Here is a 19,168-nt window from a genome sequence, read left to right on the forward strand (position 1 = left end):
CAATCCAGAAGTACAATGACCGTGGAAATTCTTTGTTTTGATATCGAAAATATATATCGAGTAACACAAGCATCTCATGAAATTTCCATATCCAAGATTTTTGATCATTAAATCTAAAAGTACAATGCCATTCATTATCATCCAAATATCCCGAACCCCACCACACCCAAAGCACCGCAGCCCATATCATGAATAGATACAGTAACACCAAAGAAATATGTGAAAAACTCTCCATATAACGCACGGTAAACCCAATTGCCTCTAGCAAACATGCTCTCCACTCTATCCAGAACTAAGCAACACGATAGATGTTAGAATGGATAATATTTGCGTTTAAGACCTGTTGAAAATAATCAGCTCGACCGAGCTCGTAAATTGTGTTGAGAGGTACTTGTTCTCGACATTTACACTGAGTAGGGTTGAAGATGACATATGAAATACATGGGGAAATTGGTAAGGGGGGATGTGATAGAACGTACAATAACGCCAATGTCAAATCACCATGAATCTTGGCTTTCAACTCAATCTCAATTTCGAGGTTGACGTCTAGTCTCAACTTCAAAGGTTGCTTTCCTTGCTCTTTCGCTGCACCACCACCTTGTTGTTGTTGCTGTTGCATTTGCATCATTTGCATTTGTTGTTCGTGTTGTTGTTGCATCATTTGCATTTGTTGTTTATAATCGTTTCCGCTATCTTGTTCGAGGAATTGAGGGCGATCTCTCCTCTTACGACGGGGCTTGCGTGCAGGAGCTTCCTCTTCCTCCTCCTCTTCTTCTGGCTCAGGCTCCTTGACCTTACGACGGCGATGCTTCTTCTTCTTCTTTTCCGGTTCAGGTTCGGGTTCGGGTTCGTTGTGAACGGCAGTATCCTCGCTCTCTTCTACTTCCTTTTCAGGCTCTTCGTCTTGAGCTTCTTCGCCGCCTTCATTCTCGTCAGCAGTGGCTTCGGCACCAGTTTCTGCCCCTCCATCACTACCAGCTTGTTCCCCTTCATTGTCGTCTTCTACTGATGCCTGTGCCTTCTGCTCCGTACCTTCTTGTTCTTCCTCATCTTGTTCCTCTTCTCCATCCTCGTTTTGTTCCTCATCTTGAGCTTCCTCTTCTTGCTCTACTTGCTCGTTTTCTTCGTTGTCTCTGTCAGGGGTGGCATCGGGAGTTGGGGCTCCCTTTTTACCACCAATGGGTGTGCTCTCCTTTGGCGGCATATTGGCTTGTGGATTTATGGGATGTACTTAGGTGATGTAGTGAAGGATTTAGAAGATGAGGAAACCCCGTGTACGGGAGGAAAAGGGTATATAGTTAAGAGTCAAAAATATAGACTCAAGAAATTCTTTCAAAATTAGATACGGGGAGAAATCTCACTTAGCACCGTTGTAGTTTTGTCTTATATGAAAGCCAAAAAAATGTAAACTTGGAAATTCATGCCAAATTCTATGGAGCAAGCTTTCAAACAACTTAACTATGACATAACCGCTGCCTTCATTTTTATCCTTGTAACAGGTGTAAGATACAGGGGGCTGTTGTGTTTTTGGACATAATGGAGGCCAAAAATCCTGGATTAGATGATTTATCGCAAGGATTTTGGTGAAAAATGTGGGTTTTGGCAAACCAACGTGTGCGTGTGGGTCATATAAAGCTACAGGGCTGCTACTTGTACCAAAAAGGTCGAGTCCATCCGTCCACCAATTCGAATCTCCGAGTCTAGAGGCGCATATTTCTCAAAAATCAAGGCTAAATGGTACTCGAACAGAACAATGGTAAATAACTCAATGTGTTCTGTTCTTCCCTAAAACTTTTCAGGGTCTTTTAGGTATGAAAACTTATAACCTCTCAGTAGCAGTACAACCTATACAAAAAGTAAGCCACCCGCCATTAATACCTTGTTCTTCAAACTGCCATAATAGCTACCTTCACGAAGCTGGCACAAGTAATGCTTTCAGTTCTTATGACTTCATCCGCATGATATCATTTTTAATTGAAATGGTGAGGGGCTAAGCCAGCGTCTGGCATGGGGTATGAAAAGATAAGTTGTGGCTGGTGAACGACTAAATCAACAAGATCCGTCCCCACAGCACCTTTCAAACACTGAATTCAATGAATTATACACTGTTCCAGTATCCACTCCCACTTCCACAAAATATACCATACACGCAATACTACGATAATACAGTTTTACGATAACGTTCAACCTTGAGGACAACAAGTCAGATGAGAATCACGAGATGGCATTATTTTTGATGTTAGTAAATGCTATACCGACAGTGATCGGTACGGCTGAAGCATTAGATGTTCAGAAGAAGGAGGATTTGGCTCAGAAGCACAAGGCAAAGTTTTTTATGACGGCGAATTTTGCTCTGGATGGCAAGGCTGCTCATGAAAAAGAAGCACAAGTCGTTCTACGCGATAACAGGGTATGTCACCACAAGTTTCTATGTGCTCACATCAATACCGTGGTGAGTATTGAAGAAAAATTACTGATTTTGAACGATCTGCAGATGTATTTAAACCACCCAGATGCGCCGAAAGAAGGACATCGATTTTGTGGTTACTATTTCATGTATCCAGGCACCGAAGAACATGGCTTGGTATCGACGATTCAAGATAATCCTCCGATGCTGAATTGGATATATGTCGACTCAAATACTTTAGAGGTACGATATGGTGGGCGAGCAGATACGGTGGACAACTTAGCACACCCATGGGAATGGTCAGAGGATGAAGTAAATTTGACACTGGAGGAAGATGAAGGATTTGTTGCAGTAGAAGTTGAGCCTGGAGTATGGCAAATATATTTTGATAGAAATGGGGATTTCTCTGGTCTTCCCACGGGAAAGAAAATTCAGGAAGTTTGTTTGCTCCGGCGGATGATGTGTGGATGGAATAGTCAGCTAGTACCAGCCGACAGGAAAAAGGAGGGTGGTTAATAATTTCACCACTGGAAAATAACATAACACAAAATGAAAATCTCATGATACCCATCCGAAGTCTTCCCATTCACACTGCAATGTCCAGCCTAGACCAAAATACTCGTGTTACAAACACGCATGAGACTTGACAGATTCGAGCTCTTGAAGGATTAATCCTGTACAAGAATTCAAAATAATCAATTTACATGCAATATGACGAAATTCTGCCTCTTTCAATTGAACATGGGGAAAAATCGCGCGAGGTGATGCCTGTAAATGCTTGTATCTGACCCACTAGGATCAATATATTCTTCCCAGCCACAGAACAGCTGTTTCGCAATTTGCCAACTTTGACACTGCATGGTTGGTGAAAACTTGCCAAAGAAGGACCTGGAGAAATTAGCTACAAGCTATTGCCCCGAAAAACAAGAAAACGGCTTTGGCCGGCAAGGGGGTCTGCATCAAATGGGATGATGACGTGGAATCGGCGCAAGCAGGTTCGATTCTCGAGAAATCCACTCAGTCTTTCTTTTAAAGAACACAGGTTCGAGTCAATCATATCCTCATTCTCCTCATTCAAACACACATTTTTCCATTTTCTTCATATCCCTTAAGGATAATTCAGACCCCGTTTTTTTAATTTTCAACACCCTTTTATACGGAGGTCTCTCTCGCAGAGCTCTACTTCGACAATGGCTAGTCAAGCCAAGCCCAAGGCTGCTGCCACCAAGACTGCCACAAAAGGAAAGAAGGCTCCCCCCAAAAAGAGACAACCAGAGCCTGAATCCGAATCCGAATCAGAAACCGATTCCGATGATTATACTTCCGAAGAATCAGAAGAAGAGGCACCACCCCCACGTCGACCGGCAAAGCAAAAGCAAAAGCAACAAGGTGGTGGAGGCGGAGGCGGAGGCGGACCACTCGGCGGTGTCAGTGATATGGTTCCTTTGAACCAAGTTGGTGATACCGTCGGAGGGGCTGCCGGCCAAGTTGGAAATACACTTGGTAACGTCGCTGGCGGTGTCTTGGGTGGTGGTGGTGGTGAAAAGAAGGGAGACGACAAGGAAGACACACTTAGATTACGGTTGGATCTGAATCTCGAGGTAGAGATTACGTTGAAAGCGAAGATCCATGGTGATCTTGAATTGGCACTATTGTAAGTTCACACCACCTTTATTATTTCCTCAACCCCTCCTGTTCTGACGTTGGTATAAGGGATACTGGTGGATAAACATCTCTTACATGAGTATTTGTTGCAGAAACGGTTAATAATGTCGTCCGTCCCCATTGCAGCTTGATGTAGTCGCAGCTTACTGTATGATTCGACCTTTCGTTATCTTCGAATATTTTATCTTTTCATCTTCTGGAAAGCCGTTCATGGGGACGAAACTGGTTAGAAATTGCTGCTAACAAGTTCTTCGTAGGAACTAATTGGCTTTTCGATATTTTCGTTGCTGGGAATAGGATCTTTGGATTCTTCGGAGTGGGACATGGGAGGTTAGGACCGGATTCTGATGTTTCGAAGGAGTTTTTAAGTGCATGGAGAATGGGAGAATGGGAGATTGGGATCGGGTTTTGACATGTTCCACACGTATTATATACCCATTATCTAAAGTGGGAATTTTAATGCCTGAATGACTTTTCCAAACTTGCTTGAATTTATATGAAGTGACCATGTGTGATGATGTAGTTTTTAGGATTCTATGATTGTGTGACGTCGTTGGTGCTATTCCTTCGCGACTTCAGGGGAAGGTCCGGAGTGAATCGACCGGAGAATTGATTACAAGAGAGATAGGATGCCCGGTCAATTCGATTGGAGCAATCCTTGCTGTAAGTAACTTATGAGATACAGATAACAAGATCGGACTTGCGAATTCTAGCATCGACGTCGTCAAATTGCTAGATTTTTGTGCAAATGTATGCTGCATGGGTGTGTGAATAATGGATAAGATCAAATTTAAAATTGTATCTAAGCCAGGATTTCTGATTTCTCTAGGCAAAGAACTCTGCATTCAAAGAAGAAGACCTATAAAGTAGACTGAAAACATATAATCTTACCAAGATACTCGCACATACAATTGGGACTCCATACTGAAGGCTGTTTCGTCCAACGTTATGGAAATCTCACACCACAATTCTAGCATACTCGCTAGATCTTATAACCGAGACCACACATCTTTCAATTCTATATTTAACTTGCAAAAAAGAAACTAAAGGTAGATGTCATGTAGGTTTTCTACAGACAAAAGAGTGAAGATGCACGTCATTTGGGGTGATGTACCATAACTTCAACTCGAAATTTCATTCGGCCATTTCAAGACCCGTCACTATAGATGTAGTTGCTTGCTGTATCTAGTAGCCGTGGCAAAAAGTCCACAAATAAAATCAAGTTCAATACTACAAAATATTTTAATACTTCACTGAGATATTGGAATTCGACCCTCCCTTGGAAAAAGTCTAAATTATTGACCATTCTGCCTACAGATAATTGTAGTCATCACTTATCTTATGCTTTCACAATATCAAACGGTCCTGATCGGAGTCTCTGATGTGCCATGAAAAGGAATTTACTGCGTTCTTCCTTGAGTTGTTCGGCTTTGAGTTGTCACAGAAGGCCATGTGTAGATCCTCCTTTAGCGAGGAAAGAATTCAGGTAGACAAAATGTAATAGGTTACTTTAAATGCAAATATGGTTGGCTCACATTCTGATTGAGTGTATCCCTTCCTACAGTAATCTCTCTTTTTTGCATGTCGTGCGGCTTTAGCAAAGTTTACTTGGAACACAATTACTTGAAGGGTATATGATAGGAGATTTATCTCTAGCTTAGCTCAGCCAATGCTACGTGATACGGGTACTTTTGTTTGCGCTCTCGCTCTGATTCCTTGTGAAAGCGATTTGCATTATCCCTGGGGAAGGAAACAGTCCTTTTCTCTAGATCCCTTCACCGAGGGCTTACGCCATTTTCCGCATTTTGCCGATGCTCATTGCAAGGTTGTGGCTCAAAATTTGCTAGTTCTGTCAGTGGCATTCTCCCCTCTCTCTGTAGCGATGTACCAATAGAAGGTCAAAGTATCATCACACGATATGCAACGAGATTTTCACGCTCGAAATTTTACAAGTACCTGTTGAGGAGCACACATTCCGGGATTACTATTGGCTAACGAGTTTGCTAATCGGCCCCTATTCTTCACCGCGACCATTCAATGACAGCAACACAACGTCTCAGCGAAGCATTTGGTGAAAACCCCATGATTCGCAATAAAAGATGTGAAGTAAAGTTATGAATCAAATTTCATGCGTAAATCAATGTCTTCAAAAGCCACCAAACAGTACAGTCAACGTCAATCATGCTTCCCTAAAAAGAAAAATGGATGGCGCAACCAAATCTTCCAGGGACAATTCCTAAGCCATATCTTAAACTCCTAGACCTCAGCGAAAGATTCCGCAGCAGTAAGAACTGTCGTCACATCACCAAGTATATCTTTCACAGCCTCGAAAACATCACAAACAGCTGGTAACCAGAACATTACGCTTCCGATGTCTCCATCATCGAACAAGGTATCGGTCCCGACACATCTTTCCTTGTTAATGACGCTAAGTATCTTTTGGAAATTTCCATCGCTGAACGCAATAGTATGTGGAGCGGCTCAGTATCAGCATAAAGACTAAGAGCTCTCAGATCGACTGCAATGCAACTGCATGTTGCGGTGCTGAGCCATTCGTAGTATTTGTCCTCGTTTCTAGATAAACGTATTAGGAGAGACTGGAAAAGAGAAGTTGTCTTCCTTGACGTCAACGAGAGGGACTTACGCGCAGGCACTAGTAGTGTATAAACTTACGTGATTTGCGTTGCGGGCTGCAATATCGGCAGAACTTCCGTTAATGGTTGGGATAGCAGAAGCCTGGCTGAAGGCGATGGAGGAAAGCATTGTAAAGAGAATGGACTAATGCATTTTATTATGTGTGAGATGGGTTTTCAAGGGTACCAAGAGATTTAGTCGAGATATTAGCGTTAGGTATTGTTTTATAGAAGCAGCAAATGATGATGAATGGATATCGTTGAGTTATCGCGCTTTCGCTCTCTTTATATGCTTCGTCGGTATGAGGACTCCAAGCATCAGTTTACTTCTTAGACGGAGTCCTCCAAATTTTGATTTCCAAGCATAAATGAGCAAATTACTCAAGTTACTGACTGTGTCTTTTTCTATCATAAAGCAGCACAATCAAATTAGCAAGTCGAAGTTACAGACAGAGACAATGTTGGCGCTACTTGCAACTAAGGGAAACATGCTACAAAATCCCTCGAAAGCCTAGCCACCATTACATGGAGTAGATGTCATTTATGATGTTCTATTGGGAGATATATCTCAAATCTGGCAATCAAAGTCTTCGTCGCGATAGTGTCTCATTTTGAAATTAGTGGATCTGGAGCACAGAAACGTGAAGGAACCCCTCTCGCCAATAAACTTGCTACCAACACTGTGCTTAGAAATCGTATGACTTCCGTATTCCTACGTCCGACGATCACTCATGTGATACTATTGCCATCACAATCAGTTTCTTCTGGTCCCACGGTTGAAACGATTTTAGCCTGATGGAAGACGTCCCAGCATTCATTTAGACAAAATTCAAAATGTTAGCAAAGGAGAGTAAGTGGTTTAAAAATACATCACGCAAAATTATTCAAGAATTTTATGATAGAGTGGCTTCTGTGGATATGAGGGACAGGAGTTCGATATTGTGGGAGCTACAAGGCTGAAGAAAAACAAGAGTTTGTGTTTAAATGAAGGTGGTAGTTAAGAAGAGCGATCATCATATGCCGATTTGTATGGAGATCTATCTGTTATATATGCCCACCTAAGAAAGTTGGAAGTAATCACCCAGACTTTTTTCTACTAGCACAATAACTTTGAATAATAAGTTTCTCTGTCGCTGTTCTAATTATTGAATGAGTATGAATTGATAAGGTATATATCATGGGAACGTTTGCATTCTTCACCATACAAGGCGATTTTGTGCAAATCTAGTCAACAAAGGAAAATATAATACAGATCCGAAGGAATCCACGCTCAACAATCCTATTCCATGCTCAACTAGAACCCTTGTCATGTAATCCGAAAAATTTACATGCCAAGCTGGTGTATTCCAATATCTTGCCTTCAAGCCTTTCTCATTTGCAGCACTAATCTGAGTATTGATTCTATGCAACTGTACTGAACTAAATTTCCAGGACCACTAAGTTCCTAGGGCTTTGGTGATCGAGGAACTAGCATAGTAGCAGTTCGTGAGATTGTATATAAGATTTGAGATATCGGTCAGGAGAGCATCATAAAAAAATATCGCGATAGGTGGTATTGGCTTTGAGAGCATCGAAAGGGGCATTACCGCTCGCCACGATGATGATTGGTGCCCAGTTTATACCAGATGAACTGTCCCAGTACGTGAGCCAACCTTTCATGCGAAGACCCTCGAGTTGCTGAATCACATAAGGCCAGAGGTCAATACCATTGGACTTGAAGTCTAGGAGTAAAGTCAATGTAGTACTTGGAGTGGATTGAAAAATGCCATTTCAGTCCTTCGCCGTGTCATCCGAAATAGCAAACCGCTCGTTGATGTTCTCAAGAATCTCGACAAGAGGACCGATATATAGCCTCTGGAGAGTCCTGTCTTGAGTGAGTGACTTTGTTTTATGCCCTACTAGCAGATTTTGACTTTCGGCTTGGGTGGGAAAATGGATGTCGGCTTCGACACCGGTACAGCCAGTTGCAAGAGCTTCAAACAGAGGGACGACATGCATATAGAGATTGTGTGAATGACAGGGAATTGGGATAATTCCCTAGGTAAAATTTGGATTCCACGGCGATAGCAAATTCATCGAATCTTTAGGTGCAGTCCAATCATTAATTATAGTGCTAGCTCTTTCTGGAAAGAAATCTGGGAGTTGTGCGTCTCGCCAGTGTGAGACCCAAGAATAACCAAATTCTACAACACTTATACTTAGTTCTTGAATTTGAAGTACCAGGCATCTGGATAGGTGTTGTGAGACTTACAGAACGGGCAAAGTGCTAACAACAAAGAGAAAAACAGAGATGCAAAGCCAATTCTTGCGAATGATTCTGCTCCCACGGTGGGCCTGTATACACAATCTTTGACTAGCACTGCGTTTTGATTGAATAGTACTGCAGCTTGTATCACTGCCATATTCAAAAGTGCTTAGAGTGGAAGCAGATGAAATCTCGGATTGGTGATATTCCGTGGAATCTGAAGATGTTAGCTCTCGTACAATGATAGGAACTTAATGACTCTGCATACTAGACTGTGAATAAGCTATGGATGTTCTGTCTGAACGAACAGTATAGTATGAGTTCGAATCTGGAGTTGATGATGATGACCATGTGAAAGAGCAGCAAAGCATTGATTCCAGGAATACTCATGTATTTCTCGACGATGAAGATACTTGTGATTCGAGAATAGTTGTGCAGCTATTTGACTCAACCACCGTTTTATTTTCTCTTCACACTTTGTGCGAAAAAAAAAAGTGCCTCGCTTGATCTCTCAAAACAAGAAACAAACATTTGGGTCTCCTTTTAGTGAATCACCAAGTTTGATGCTGACACCAACTTTGGCTTTACATTGATTTCCAGAAAGTCTTCGCGAAGCTTTTTTCTTTCTTACGCTCCAATGCATAGCCACTGATATTATCACTTTCGGTGGCTAAGCAAATGAAACTCAACATTTACCTTTTGACGAAAGATGGAACCAATTGAAAATTCTTCAGTCAATGTTTCTCAAACTCTACATGAGCTCGTGAAATATCATCCAACATATGTAATTCTTCCTTTACCGTGCCTCAATATCTCACAAACTCCTGATGATAGATACAAAGATGCTGTCGGCCATTGAACATGTCAAGTTTATTGACTTTAAAGGCACATAACAACACACAAGAGTAAGAGCTGGTCTAACATGTAAGTCATGTTGGCAAGATGCGGCTCGGTCTTGGATGGAAGGAGTCAAAGGAAGTCGAATTAGTGCTGCTTTACTTCGTTGATTCAATAAAAAAACTGAAGAGATCTCCAACTCCCCCAGAGACAAAATTGTAGTGAGAAGTAGGCAGTGGTAACAAAAATTAAGTCAATGGCAGCTTAAGCCATCAAATATCATATAAAGTTCTCTCTTTACCCCAAATTCTTTCCGTCAATCACTACCACACAGCAAAAGGTCCCTTGAAATCAAGTTTTTACCAACTCATCACTCAAGATATGTATCTGTATAATCAATTGAATCTCCGCTGCCCTGTCAAACACGATCTTGTATTCATTCAAGTCATAATTCATCCAATATGAAGTTCAAATATCTTTTTCTAGCCGCCATACTAGCCACGCTCTGCCTCGGTAGAGTCATCTTGAGTTAATACCATTTAAGATCAACATCCCTTTCCTGTACCCATACTAACGAGGCCAAAATATGAAGTCATGATCAAGAAGAGAGATTCCAATTGTCCAAAAGATTAGACGACGTGGAATTAGATATGAAAACTGTCAGAACTGCTCAAGATGGCCAGAGAATCTGGACTAGAGGTCTTGATACATGTGTAGCCATAATTGTAGTTGGTACTCTCAGTACGACTGGAGGTATTGCGAAGGTTATGGCTCATATGAGTACCGGCAGAACAGAGGTTATGCAGGCTTGGTTTGCGCAAGTTCAGGCATCTGGAACAACGAACATCGTCATGTATATATCGCAGCCAGATCCCAGTCGCAATCGAAATCCCGATCCGGTACTGGTGCAAGAGATGGCCACTGATATTCAGAAAGACTATGATTTCGTTTACAATCTTTTAGTTTCTAGTGACACTCCATTGTACAACTTCAATGTCTGGGTCAGAAATCAAGCACATTATCTCATGATAGCCGGCTTTGCCATATATCAGCGCCGCCTCTCCGATGTATCGCTGAACGGCCCCGGATTGGCAGAAATGGAGTCTAGTCCGACTGGCGAAGTGGTGGCCGATATATTCGGACTGGCCGCTTACTAGCAGTCAATGTCTTGGCAAGTAAGAACAATCATCGGCAATTGCAGTAACGACTCAAAACAGGCCATAAATTGATAACGGCAGTCTTTGTGATTGTGTCAGCAGATAGAGGTGTCGTGGATGGATAAATCGTTGCTGGCAGTGGGATGTGAGATTTGCCCTTATCTGTTTTCGTTGAGTCGCTCAGAATCAGGCTAAATTGTTGTATCGGATCATATCTATTAAAGTAGTTGAAATTGTAGGGTCTAAGTACATTTTATGCCCTATTAGTTAGTTTAACATTCTAAATGGTATTATTAGGACGTGTAGGCGAAATGGGTAAGGCGTTTTACAGTTTTTGTATGTATTCTCTATTAAATGGAATCAAATTCTGTATCTCCTTCGATTAAAGCACTGTATTTGGAGTTCTTAAATTGTCCAGTGAATCCGTTCGTAAGCCGCGCCTTTCTTGTAAGCAAATATTTGCAAACAAAGTGTTGCAAGGAAGTCCAATTAACGACCACATATTCCATCGAATAGAATAGAAAGAGAGACTAGATTGCCAATTCACCTTGTGTACTTTAGACAATAATAGACTACACGCATGTCGCATGAAGGGAACTCTCATGATGACTGATGCTAAAAAGAAATCATCCAACGATTCAGGCGAAAAAGACCTAAGACTATCTTTATTTAAGCCATGTATAGCTCTTGAGTCTACCACTTGATTTAGAGAGATATAGGTGGGTAGCTCGCCCAAAAGTTGGCGGATATCCGAAAAGAGATCTGCTATCTTTTGGATGTAATATTCAAGAGAAATTTAGGGACTGGTGATTCATCTTGCGTTTGATATTGCATGGACATAGATCACATAGTAACAAGTATTCATTTACCCAGCAGATATCCCTAAATTGTTGTAGACCTATGGGGGTGAAGAAAAGAGATCGAACAATGCAAGCCCAGGGGTGACTGAAGATTTGGCACGCATCTCATACGAGTGATACACTTCAGCGAAATTGTGATCGTCCACTCGCCCAGAAGCCTCCCCTGAAAATAACCACATGCCAATCGCCGTCATGTCATCCCGGTCTACCACAACATTTCTCTCTCGAAACCATAATTCATCGAATCTGCTCTTGCTGGATGGCCGATTTTCATGCATCAAGTTGACCCAGTAATTGATGGCTCTCTCCTACTCGTCCTTTTCCATCCGTCGATACATTCGACCAATTGGTGTACCCCGAGCTCTTCCCCCGTAGGCTAGCTCATGTGTCCCGTTATTCCCGCTGGAGCTAACTCAGAAAACACGCAAGCAAAGACACGAAAAGGTATGACACGTCTCACATCTAGAGCTTCCTCGATTGCCTTCCAACTATGGTGGTATCGGCGCGGATCCTTAAAAAATGGCATATTATCAATGTCCGGCTCTATAGGTCTGGTGGCATTTTCGAACCACTCGAAGTTAAGATAAGATATGCCCAATCTACTCAAAGGAGGCGGCATGGGCAAAGTCTCCATCCGATTGGCCGATCGAATATTCCTGGGCCGTAAACCCGCGTTTGAGTGTACATTTTTTGAACACACCACAACGTCCGAATTTTTGTGCTGAGGATGTCAGTGAGGGATACTTGGGATATGGGGTGGCTTAAGGCTATCTTTCCTGCATCTCCACCGCTCATACTGTCAATAGTCCTATTCGACCCGCAGTATCCAACTTCTCCTGTAAAGGGTTGTCTATCTGGAAACAAAGTATCTCCATGTATAGCTAAATGGTTGAGGCCGTGATCTCTCGGATCGTATGCTTTGACATCATGGAGAATAGCAGCAAGCATGTTGATGTCGCGAATTTCATAACCAGCGTGGAAAAAGAGGACATCGTGGTCAGGGTTAACTCGGCCAATTAAGAGTGTTGGTTCTCACAATTGCAATCTGGGGTGATAAGTCCACATTGTCTGCCCTCTCAGAGAAGAGTAGTAGACTGAAAGCACCGGGACAAAAAGATTCCAAACGTAGAAGAATCATTTTGAGTCAAAGAATCACATGATCTGTGATACGAATCAAATCATGTGATTATTTAAGGATTTATCCGGATTTGACCAGGGTTTCTGTCTCAGATAGTAGGTTAACTAATGGAAAAGATCCTGCTCTCCTACGGTAGCCTGACAAATCAACATCACTAAGCGCAATCTTCCTTTTCTTGATGGTAGGTAGAAATTCTTTCGACTCATTTGTTTAGGAAACGGCGATTTGCTGAAGCAAAATCACCAACATTCATATCACTTACCTACATGAACATAAACTCCATGGTCCATGGAGATTGTGTGAAGAGCTACGCTGTTCAGCTATCATGGATTTACAGATAATGTAAGAGGAAAAATCAATCCTCGAAATGACAAGTCATATTTCACGGGTAGCCACTGGTTTATCCGCATAACCATAGATAATTCGACTCCCATGGCAACAAGCTAGGGTCATGAACAAACGCATTTAACCCACTGCATCATCCAAGCCCAATCGAAATTGCAAACGGAACGAAGCGCGCTTTCGTTTTTCCAAAGTATGTTTCTCGGACTACAGCTGATCATGCTTCCACATCTCCATCGAAGTCCGATCCGGAATCGACAGCAGTGCCCCCACTCGCAACAGTCTCGTGAGTTAACTCGGTTTCTTGAGTTCCCTCATTTTCACCTGATTCCTCATTTTTGATGTCATCCTCCTCATCGCTTGTACCTGCCTAAAGGAGGATGTCAGTAAGCATATAAGAAATATCCAGACGAAGCATACTCACATCCTTGATCGGAGACTTGGCTTTTGCCTTTCTACCTGGGAGACTTCGTGCTGCTGTCTTGGGGGCAATCGTGTTCTCCTGTTCATCGTAGTTATCGAATTCTAGTTCTTCGTCGTCGTCATCACTGTCAACTTTCAAGCGCTTTTGCTTCTTCAAGGGGCTGCGTTTAAGAGCTTTGCTTTTCGTCGGAGATTGTCTTTTTCTTGGTGTTGCTGGTGGCGAGGAGTTCACATTGCCGTTTTGTTCTTGGTTGAAGTCGGGCAATGTCTTTTTGAATCGTTGCCATCGCATTTGTGCAGCTGACTTGGTGGGAACGCTGAGATCCTTCGCAACTCTGTCCCAATCGATGTGGCCAATATTGGCTTGCCTGAGAATGGAAACCAACAATTTCTTTTCTGCGTCGCTAGACATGACTGAATCTGAAGGTACAATGATGTTGTGAGAATTTGTATCAATGTATGTATGTATGGTGCGAAGCGACTGATTAACAACAGATAAGAACGGATCACTGGTATTTAAGTATTTATCACTCTAAAAACTTCATATAGTATCAAAGAAGTAAATTCTTGAGCTGAACCATTTTCCTACTTCAATTCTCAAGGCAGATATCGTCATCAGTTGGAAACAATAAACACCCGCTTGGACACTGGTCTCCCCATCAATCTCCTCAATATTGGTTAATAATCTGAGCTATCATTTTCCTCAGCATAAAACGTCCTAATCGAAGTCATCATCCTCCTCCTCATTATCATCCTCATCCTTGACGATCTTTCTTTTCTTTGATGCAGCCTTCTTCCCTTCGTTTGTACCTTTTGCCGCCTTCCCTGTCTTTTTGCCGTTTCCCGCCTTTGGTGTAACATTCATGCAGTTCTCCATTTCATCAATGACCTCGTTCTTGGCCGATCTTTCCGCAACAAGGCCATGTCTCTGCTTGTATCGTATCCAACGCTTGCCTGCAGCTTTTCCTGGATGCATAGCTTTGATTTTAAGGTCCTTTGCTAGTTGCTCGTAATCTAAAATTATCTCGGCAAACTTGATTTGTTTGAATACGGCTGCGATAAGTCTCTGGTCTTCGGCAGATTCGGTGGACATTGTGACGGGTCTTGGATTCTTGTTTGGACACAGGACTGTTGATCAAATACATTAGTCTTGTGAGGAAAAGAGGAAGTTACCAACAAGGCGTTACTGACCGACTGTCAATTTGTGTTGGATTTTCACAACTGCGGTGGTTGCTTGGGAGATCTAATATAAAGGTAGACATGTATTTATATAGATACACAGGGCAATGGCTAGATTCTGTTACAAGGGTGCTGAGATAAGAGGATAATTTCATTGCTTATTATGTTTCTCCCTGTGCAAATGCATACGAAACCAAAAAAATACGTGTGGCTGCAGAATCTCAAGCCTCTTCTCCTGACAACAACTCATCCAGTATGTTCCCATCATCCCCAGTCTCCAGCCATTGCATACCAATTTGGGACTGACAATTTTCCTGCTTAAATACACATAACCCTTCCAATGGTTCCTTGTCTTCGTTTGTCTTCCTGCCTTTGCCAGGTCCCAGTTTCGAAGTAGACGCATTCAAAGAGATGCCGATCGACTTATCAAATTTCTTGCGCTGGGCAGGTGGCTCATTGGGTCCCTTCGTCGCGGCTGCACGCTTCCGCCCTCCGGTTTTGCCCCTCTTTCTGTTATCGAATACCGCGACTGCCTGTTCAATGTCCGCATTCTCAGCAGATCTTTTCTCTCCAGTTGGATTACCAAGTGCCACCGTTTCATGTTCAACTTCCACATCATCCCCGGCTTTATTGTTCTCGCTGTCCTTAAATAGTTTTGCTTTGAGTCGATGCCAGCGCACGGCAGCAGTTCCGGGCTTGATTCCCAGAAGTGCGCCTAGTTTATGGTTGTCGACAGGTGGAAGAGAATCCCAAAGACTGACAACGGCAACGAGAAGTTTTTCGTCGTCACTCTTTTCAGAGGGTTTGGCCTTCGAAGGCATGGTTATACACCTTTCGTAGATTTTGTGAGGTGACGGTGGTGTTTATTTGTTGGTCCTGTGTTTTGATAATAGTGCAAGTTGTTTGGAGATGTAAATGTGTATAAAGTTGTGGACATTTTATCACAAGAGTACAAGCGATTTCACAGTCTCAATAGATAACCGAATGTGAATCAGAGCTGTAGTTGATTCTTCATGCATACATGCGACTGCCTATCTGAAAGACCCCTACTCGCGCATTCCGACACAGAGTCTTATGTGGCTCTAAATACCTGCAAAGATCTCAAGCCTCCCAAGCCACGTCCGGCCAGCCCTTTTCATTGTACGGCCATCCAAAGACCCCTGACTCTTTGCTACTTGACCTTTTTTCCGAAGCAATTAAGTTTTCCGCTGGGTCGTTGCGTGGATGCCTTCTCTCACTCTCTTGCTGTTCGGCTGCTCTAGTATCCTCCTCCAAACGTATCTTATACCTCCACCAACGCATGGCTGCAGCTCCAGGGTTGATTTTGAGATCTGCACCAAGTAGCGTGTAGTCGAGCCTAGGCAAACGTCTTTCCTGACTGATGATGGCGATAAGAAGTGCTTTATCAGCGTGTGTTGGCGCATCTCCAGTACGGAGCCTCGCTTTGAGTCGAAACAAACGCGTACCTGCAGCTCCAGGATTGATACCGAGATCTTCACCTAGCTTTATTGTATCTATACGAGCAGATTGCCATTGCTTGAATACCGCGATAAGAAGCTTGATATTGTCGCTGCGTGTCATAGCGCTACTTGTTGCTGTGTTGTAGATGTGGGAATGGATCTTAAGTAGATGGATGTGATAGATTATCGTATGAGGTGGGTTGATAGAGGCTTGGGACTATCTTGCATGGATTCATTCTCACAGTCATTCAAATAGCAAAGCGAAAGTCATCAGAGGGTTAATTTTAGGTGTTTCATTGATCAATTCGTCAGCTGATTATGTTTATTTCCTGAAAAATCCATGCAGTTCCCAACTGTCTCAATGATAACCCAAAACTCTAGTAGACTCCAGCCTTTAAGACTCTGCATCATGCTTAGACCAAATCAGAGTCTTCAAAGACTTCAAATCCAGAGCCTTCTCCTTCGTTCATGAATTTTTCCTCTTTGATCTCCTTCTCCGCCTTTCCACCAGCGTCACCAGCCTTCTTGCGAGGGGCACGAGTCTTCTGTTTCTTAGTAGGAGAAACGACGTCATTCAATCCCTCAACTCTATCTTCGATACCAGTCTCTTCCTTGCTTCGCTTCTGGGCGTTACCAGCACTACCGATCTTTAAGTCTCCGAAATTTCCATCTCTGATCTTTGCTACAATGCGAGCCCACTAGTAAATCAGACATTAGCAATTGTTCATATTGAAAGTGTGAAATTGAATGTTAGAGAGAGAACTTACACGAACGCGGGCAGCATCAGGGGTTGGAAGAGCTAGATCTTCAGCGAGCTTGGCATTGTTCAACTTGGGAAGTTTGCTGACATCCGAGAGTAGTTGACTAAAGACTGCAGCGAAGAACTTTTCGTTGTCGGTCAAGGGATTTTCGGACTTTGGTGGCATCTTTGTTGATTTAATTGGATAGTGGAGAATAGTTGTGTATCGTTGAATTGTCTTGGGTTCAAAAGATAGTTGCGTGAACGTGCAAAATTGTTCGTTGAAGGGAAGTATTGATGGCAATTGTACGAACATGGATGGATTTGTGTGGGATTTCATGGAAATATTGAACCGAAAGGTGATAAGAAAATCACAAGGTTAGAGACTTGCGAGGAGGGCGGCTCGGATAGTACTATACTAGAAGGAGCTAGTACCATACAGATAGATCGAGGCTCTCTCGAATGACTCTCCGCGCCTGTGCGTGCTAGAGTGTTCACTGTTGATGTGCTACTATGGTTATTCTCAGTTTCTCATGATTATCATTACTGGTGAATTACACACTCAAGCCAGACGTTTGTCTAACGATCTTCAAAAGGTGTTCAACTATGATTGATTGACTAACTCCATGCATGCTATCCAAAATGCATTATTATCATAGGATTCTTCGCAGCATACCAAGTAACTGTATTCCCATTCTTCCCTGCATGCCCCGTCTTCTTCTATCTCCGCATAATCTCAGATCTCATCCTTCACGGCCTTCTTTTGATTGCCCTTTGCTTTTCCCACTTTCTGGACACCTCTGAGTACGATGAGATTAGCATACTTCACTCTGAAATGAAAACGGATGCTAAGAACCTACTTGACTTTCTTGGTAGGAGAAGGCGGGGGCTTGTCCATATACCCCTCAACAGGTACCTCGACTACTGGTCGTTTCCTTGTCGCGGCTTCATTAGGCTCCTTCGAAGCAATAAGACCCCCCATATCTCCAAAATCTCCATCTCTGAATTTCCTCATGAGTGTAGACCATTTATTCTTGGAGACTATTCGGTCGCGAAGGCCAAGGGCTTCTGCCAATCTCAAGTGGTCAGGTGTGGGAAGGGGTTTGTTTTCAGGGGCGCATTGTACCAGTACTGCAATGAGCATCTTGAGGTCGTCGACACTCGGACTTGCAGACATATTGAGGTGATTTGTGCTAATTTGATTTGAGGATTTGTGGTCGGATGTTATTGTCGTGGAATTGGAGGAGAAGTATGGTATCGACGGATGTGGAGATGAGAATGAGATTGAAGATAATAAGTGAACATCTAGGATCCTACACAATTAATATACAATATATCACATATCAAAAAGTCTCACAAATAATTCTTTAGTTGTCCATGTAGGTCTGTATAGGTCCAGATGCTTGCATTTTATACTAACTAGACTCGTCTAGTCATGCATCTACTTTTCCAAGAAAATCCGACCATCGATACAATTCTCCGACACCCCCATTCTCTGTAGTCTTCCATTGCTTATTGCCATACGCAGACTCAAGCCTCATTATCCGGGTACCAGCTTTGATCGTTCACCCAACCATTCTCCGACCTGACGGGATTTTCTTTCGATTCGCTTCCTGCCTTAGTGGTTCATTTTCTGGCGGCGCGTTTGCCGGTATTGACTTTGGATCGTTTGGTCGGGGAGGATTCAGACTCGTTAGCCATTGTGTCCGACTCCTCAGCTGCTCGTTTCTTGACTGGAGACTCTTCTTTGTGTTGCTGGACAGCAATCTTCTTTTTTTTGTCTGCTTCCGGATCGCGAATCTTAAGATCTCCCTTCGCTCCCTCTTTGAGTTCGTCCGTGAGTCGTTTCCATACTCCTTGCGCAGAAGCATAACTAGGCAATCCGAGTTGTTCTGCGAGAATGGTGTAGTTAGGAACTGGCAAAATATCTTTTTCGTTACTTGAAAACTGTGACATTGCAGCCATAATAATCTTGAATTTGTGTTCTATTGGCTGGGGTGGCATGATGATTAATTTTGCGTGGTGGAATGTGGTTGATTTGTGGTTCTCCAGATTGGGACGAAATTACTTGAGAATTATACTA

The 19,168-nt window shown here is 42.8% G+C and overlaps 10 protein-coding genes across 10 annotated transcripts; 3 read left to right on the forward strand and 7 right to left on the reverse strand.

The window, feature by feature from the left end:
- Positions 1-292: 292 nt before the first annotated feature.
- Positions 293-1,204, reverse strand: Bfra_006346 (uncharacterized protein; the record flags this gene model as incomplete). Its single annotated transcript, XM_037336719.1, has 1 exon — positions 293-1,204. One exon carries the CDS (start codon positions 1,202-1,204, stop codon positions 293-295), a length of 912 nt encoding a protein of 303 aa, XP_037198085.1.
- Positions 1,205-2,221: 1,017 nt separating this feature from the next.
- Positions 2,222-2,923, forward strand: Bfra_006347ca (uncharacterized protein; the record flags this gene model as incomplete). The annotated part of the gene is made up of 2 exons (XM_037336720.1): positions 2,222-2,410; positions 2,495-2,923. 2 exons carry the CDS (start codon positions 2,222-2,224, stop codon positions 2,921-2,923), a joined length of 618 nt encoding a protein of 205 aa, XP_037198086.1.
- Positions 2,924-3,597: 674 nt separating this feature from the next.
- On the forward strand, positions 3,598-4,136 carry Bfra_006347cb (uncharacterized protein; the record flags this gene model as incomplete). Its single annotated transcript, XM_037336721.1, has 2 exons — positions 3,598-4,061; positions 4,121-4,136. The coding sequence occupies 2 exons, from the start codon at positions 3,598-3,600 to the stop codon at positions 4,134-4,136; spliced, it is 480 nt and encodes a 159-aa protein (XP_037198087.1).
- Positions 4,137-6,328: 2,192 nt separating this feature from the next.
- On the reverse strand, positions 6,329-6,835 carry Bfra_006348 (uncharacterized protein; the record flags this gene model as incomplete). Its single annotated transcript, XM_037336722.1, has 3 exons — positions 6,329-6,552; positions 6,603-6,646; positions 6,717-6,835. 3 exons carry the CDS (start codon positions 6,833-6,835, stop codon positions 6,329-6,331), a joined length of 387 nt encoding a protein of 128 aa, XP_037198088.1.
- Positions 6,836-10,437: 3,602 nt separating this feature from the next.
- Positions 10,438-10,944, forward strand: Bfra_006349 (uncharacterized protein; the record flags this gene model as incomplete). The annotated part of the gene is made up of 1 exon (XM_037336723.1): positions 10,438-10,944. One exon carries the CDS (start codon positions 10,438-10,440, stop codon positions 10,942-10,944), a length of 507 nt encoding a protein of 168 aa, XP_037198089.1.
- Positions 10,945-12,403: 1,459 nt separating this feature from the next.
- Positions 12,404-12,752, reverse strand: Bfra_006350 (uncharacterized protein; the record flags this gene model as incomplete). The annotated part of the gene is made up of 2 exons (XM_037336724.1): positions 12,404-12,525; positions 12,602-12,752. The coding sequence occupies 2 exons, from the start codon at positions 12,750-12,752 to the stop codon at positions 12,404-12,406; spliced, it is 273 nt and encodes a 90-aa protein (XP_037198090.1).
- Positions 12,753-13,501: 749 nt separating this feature from the next.
- Bfra_006351 (uncharacterized protein) lies at positions 13,502-14,119 on the reverse strand (the record flags this gene model as incomplete). Its single annotated transcript, XM_037336725.1, has 2 exons — positions 13,502-13,654; positions 13,709-14,119. 2 exons carry the CDS (start codon positions 14,117-14,119, stop codon positions 13,502-13,504), a joined length of 564 nt encoding a protein of 187 aa, XP_037198091.1.
- Positions 14,120-14,425: 306 nt separating this feature from the next.
- Positions 14,426-15,707, reverse strand: Bfra_006352 (uncharacterized protein; the record flags this gene model as incomplete). The annotated part of the gene is made up of 2 exons (XM_037336726.1): positions 14,426-14,835; positions 15,194-15,707. The coding sequence occupies 2 exons, from the start codon at positions 15,705-15,707 to the stop codon at positions 14,426-14,428; spliced, it is 924 nt and encodes a 307-aa protein (XP_037198092.1).
- A 280-nt stretch (positions 15,708-15,987) lies between these two features.
- Bfra_006353 (uncharacterized protein) lies at positions 15,988-17,272 on the reverse strand (the record flags this gene model as incomplete). Its single annotated transcript, XM_037336727.1, has 3 exons — positions 15,988-16,506; positions 16,766-17,044; positions 17,114-17,272. 3 exons carry the CDS (start codon positions 17,270-17,272, stop codon positions 15,988-15,990), a joined length of 957 nt encoding a protein of 318 aa, XP_037198093.1.
- Positions 17,273-17,821: 549 nt separating this feature from the next.
- On the reverse strand, positions 17,822-19,089 carry Bfra_006354 (uncharacterized protein; the record flags this gene model as incomplete). Its single annotated transcript, XM_037336728.1, has 4 exons — positions 17,822-17,885; positions 17,946-18,398; positions 18,443-18,487; positions 18,776-19,089. The coding sequence occupies 4 exons, from the start codon at positions 19,087-19,089 to the stop codon at positions 17,822-17,824; spliced, it is 876 nt and encodes a 291-aa protein (XP_037198094.1).
- Positions 19,090-19,168: the final 79 nt, after the last annotated feature.

This window comes from Botrytis fragariae (assembly GCF_013461495.1).
Source record: "Botrytis fragariae strain BVB16 chromosome Unknown tig00000000, whole genome shotgun sequence".
Taxonomy (NCBI): Eukaryota; Fungi; Ascomycota; class Leotiomycetes; order Helotiales; family Sclerotiniaceae; genus Botrytis; species Botrytis fragariae.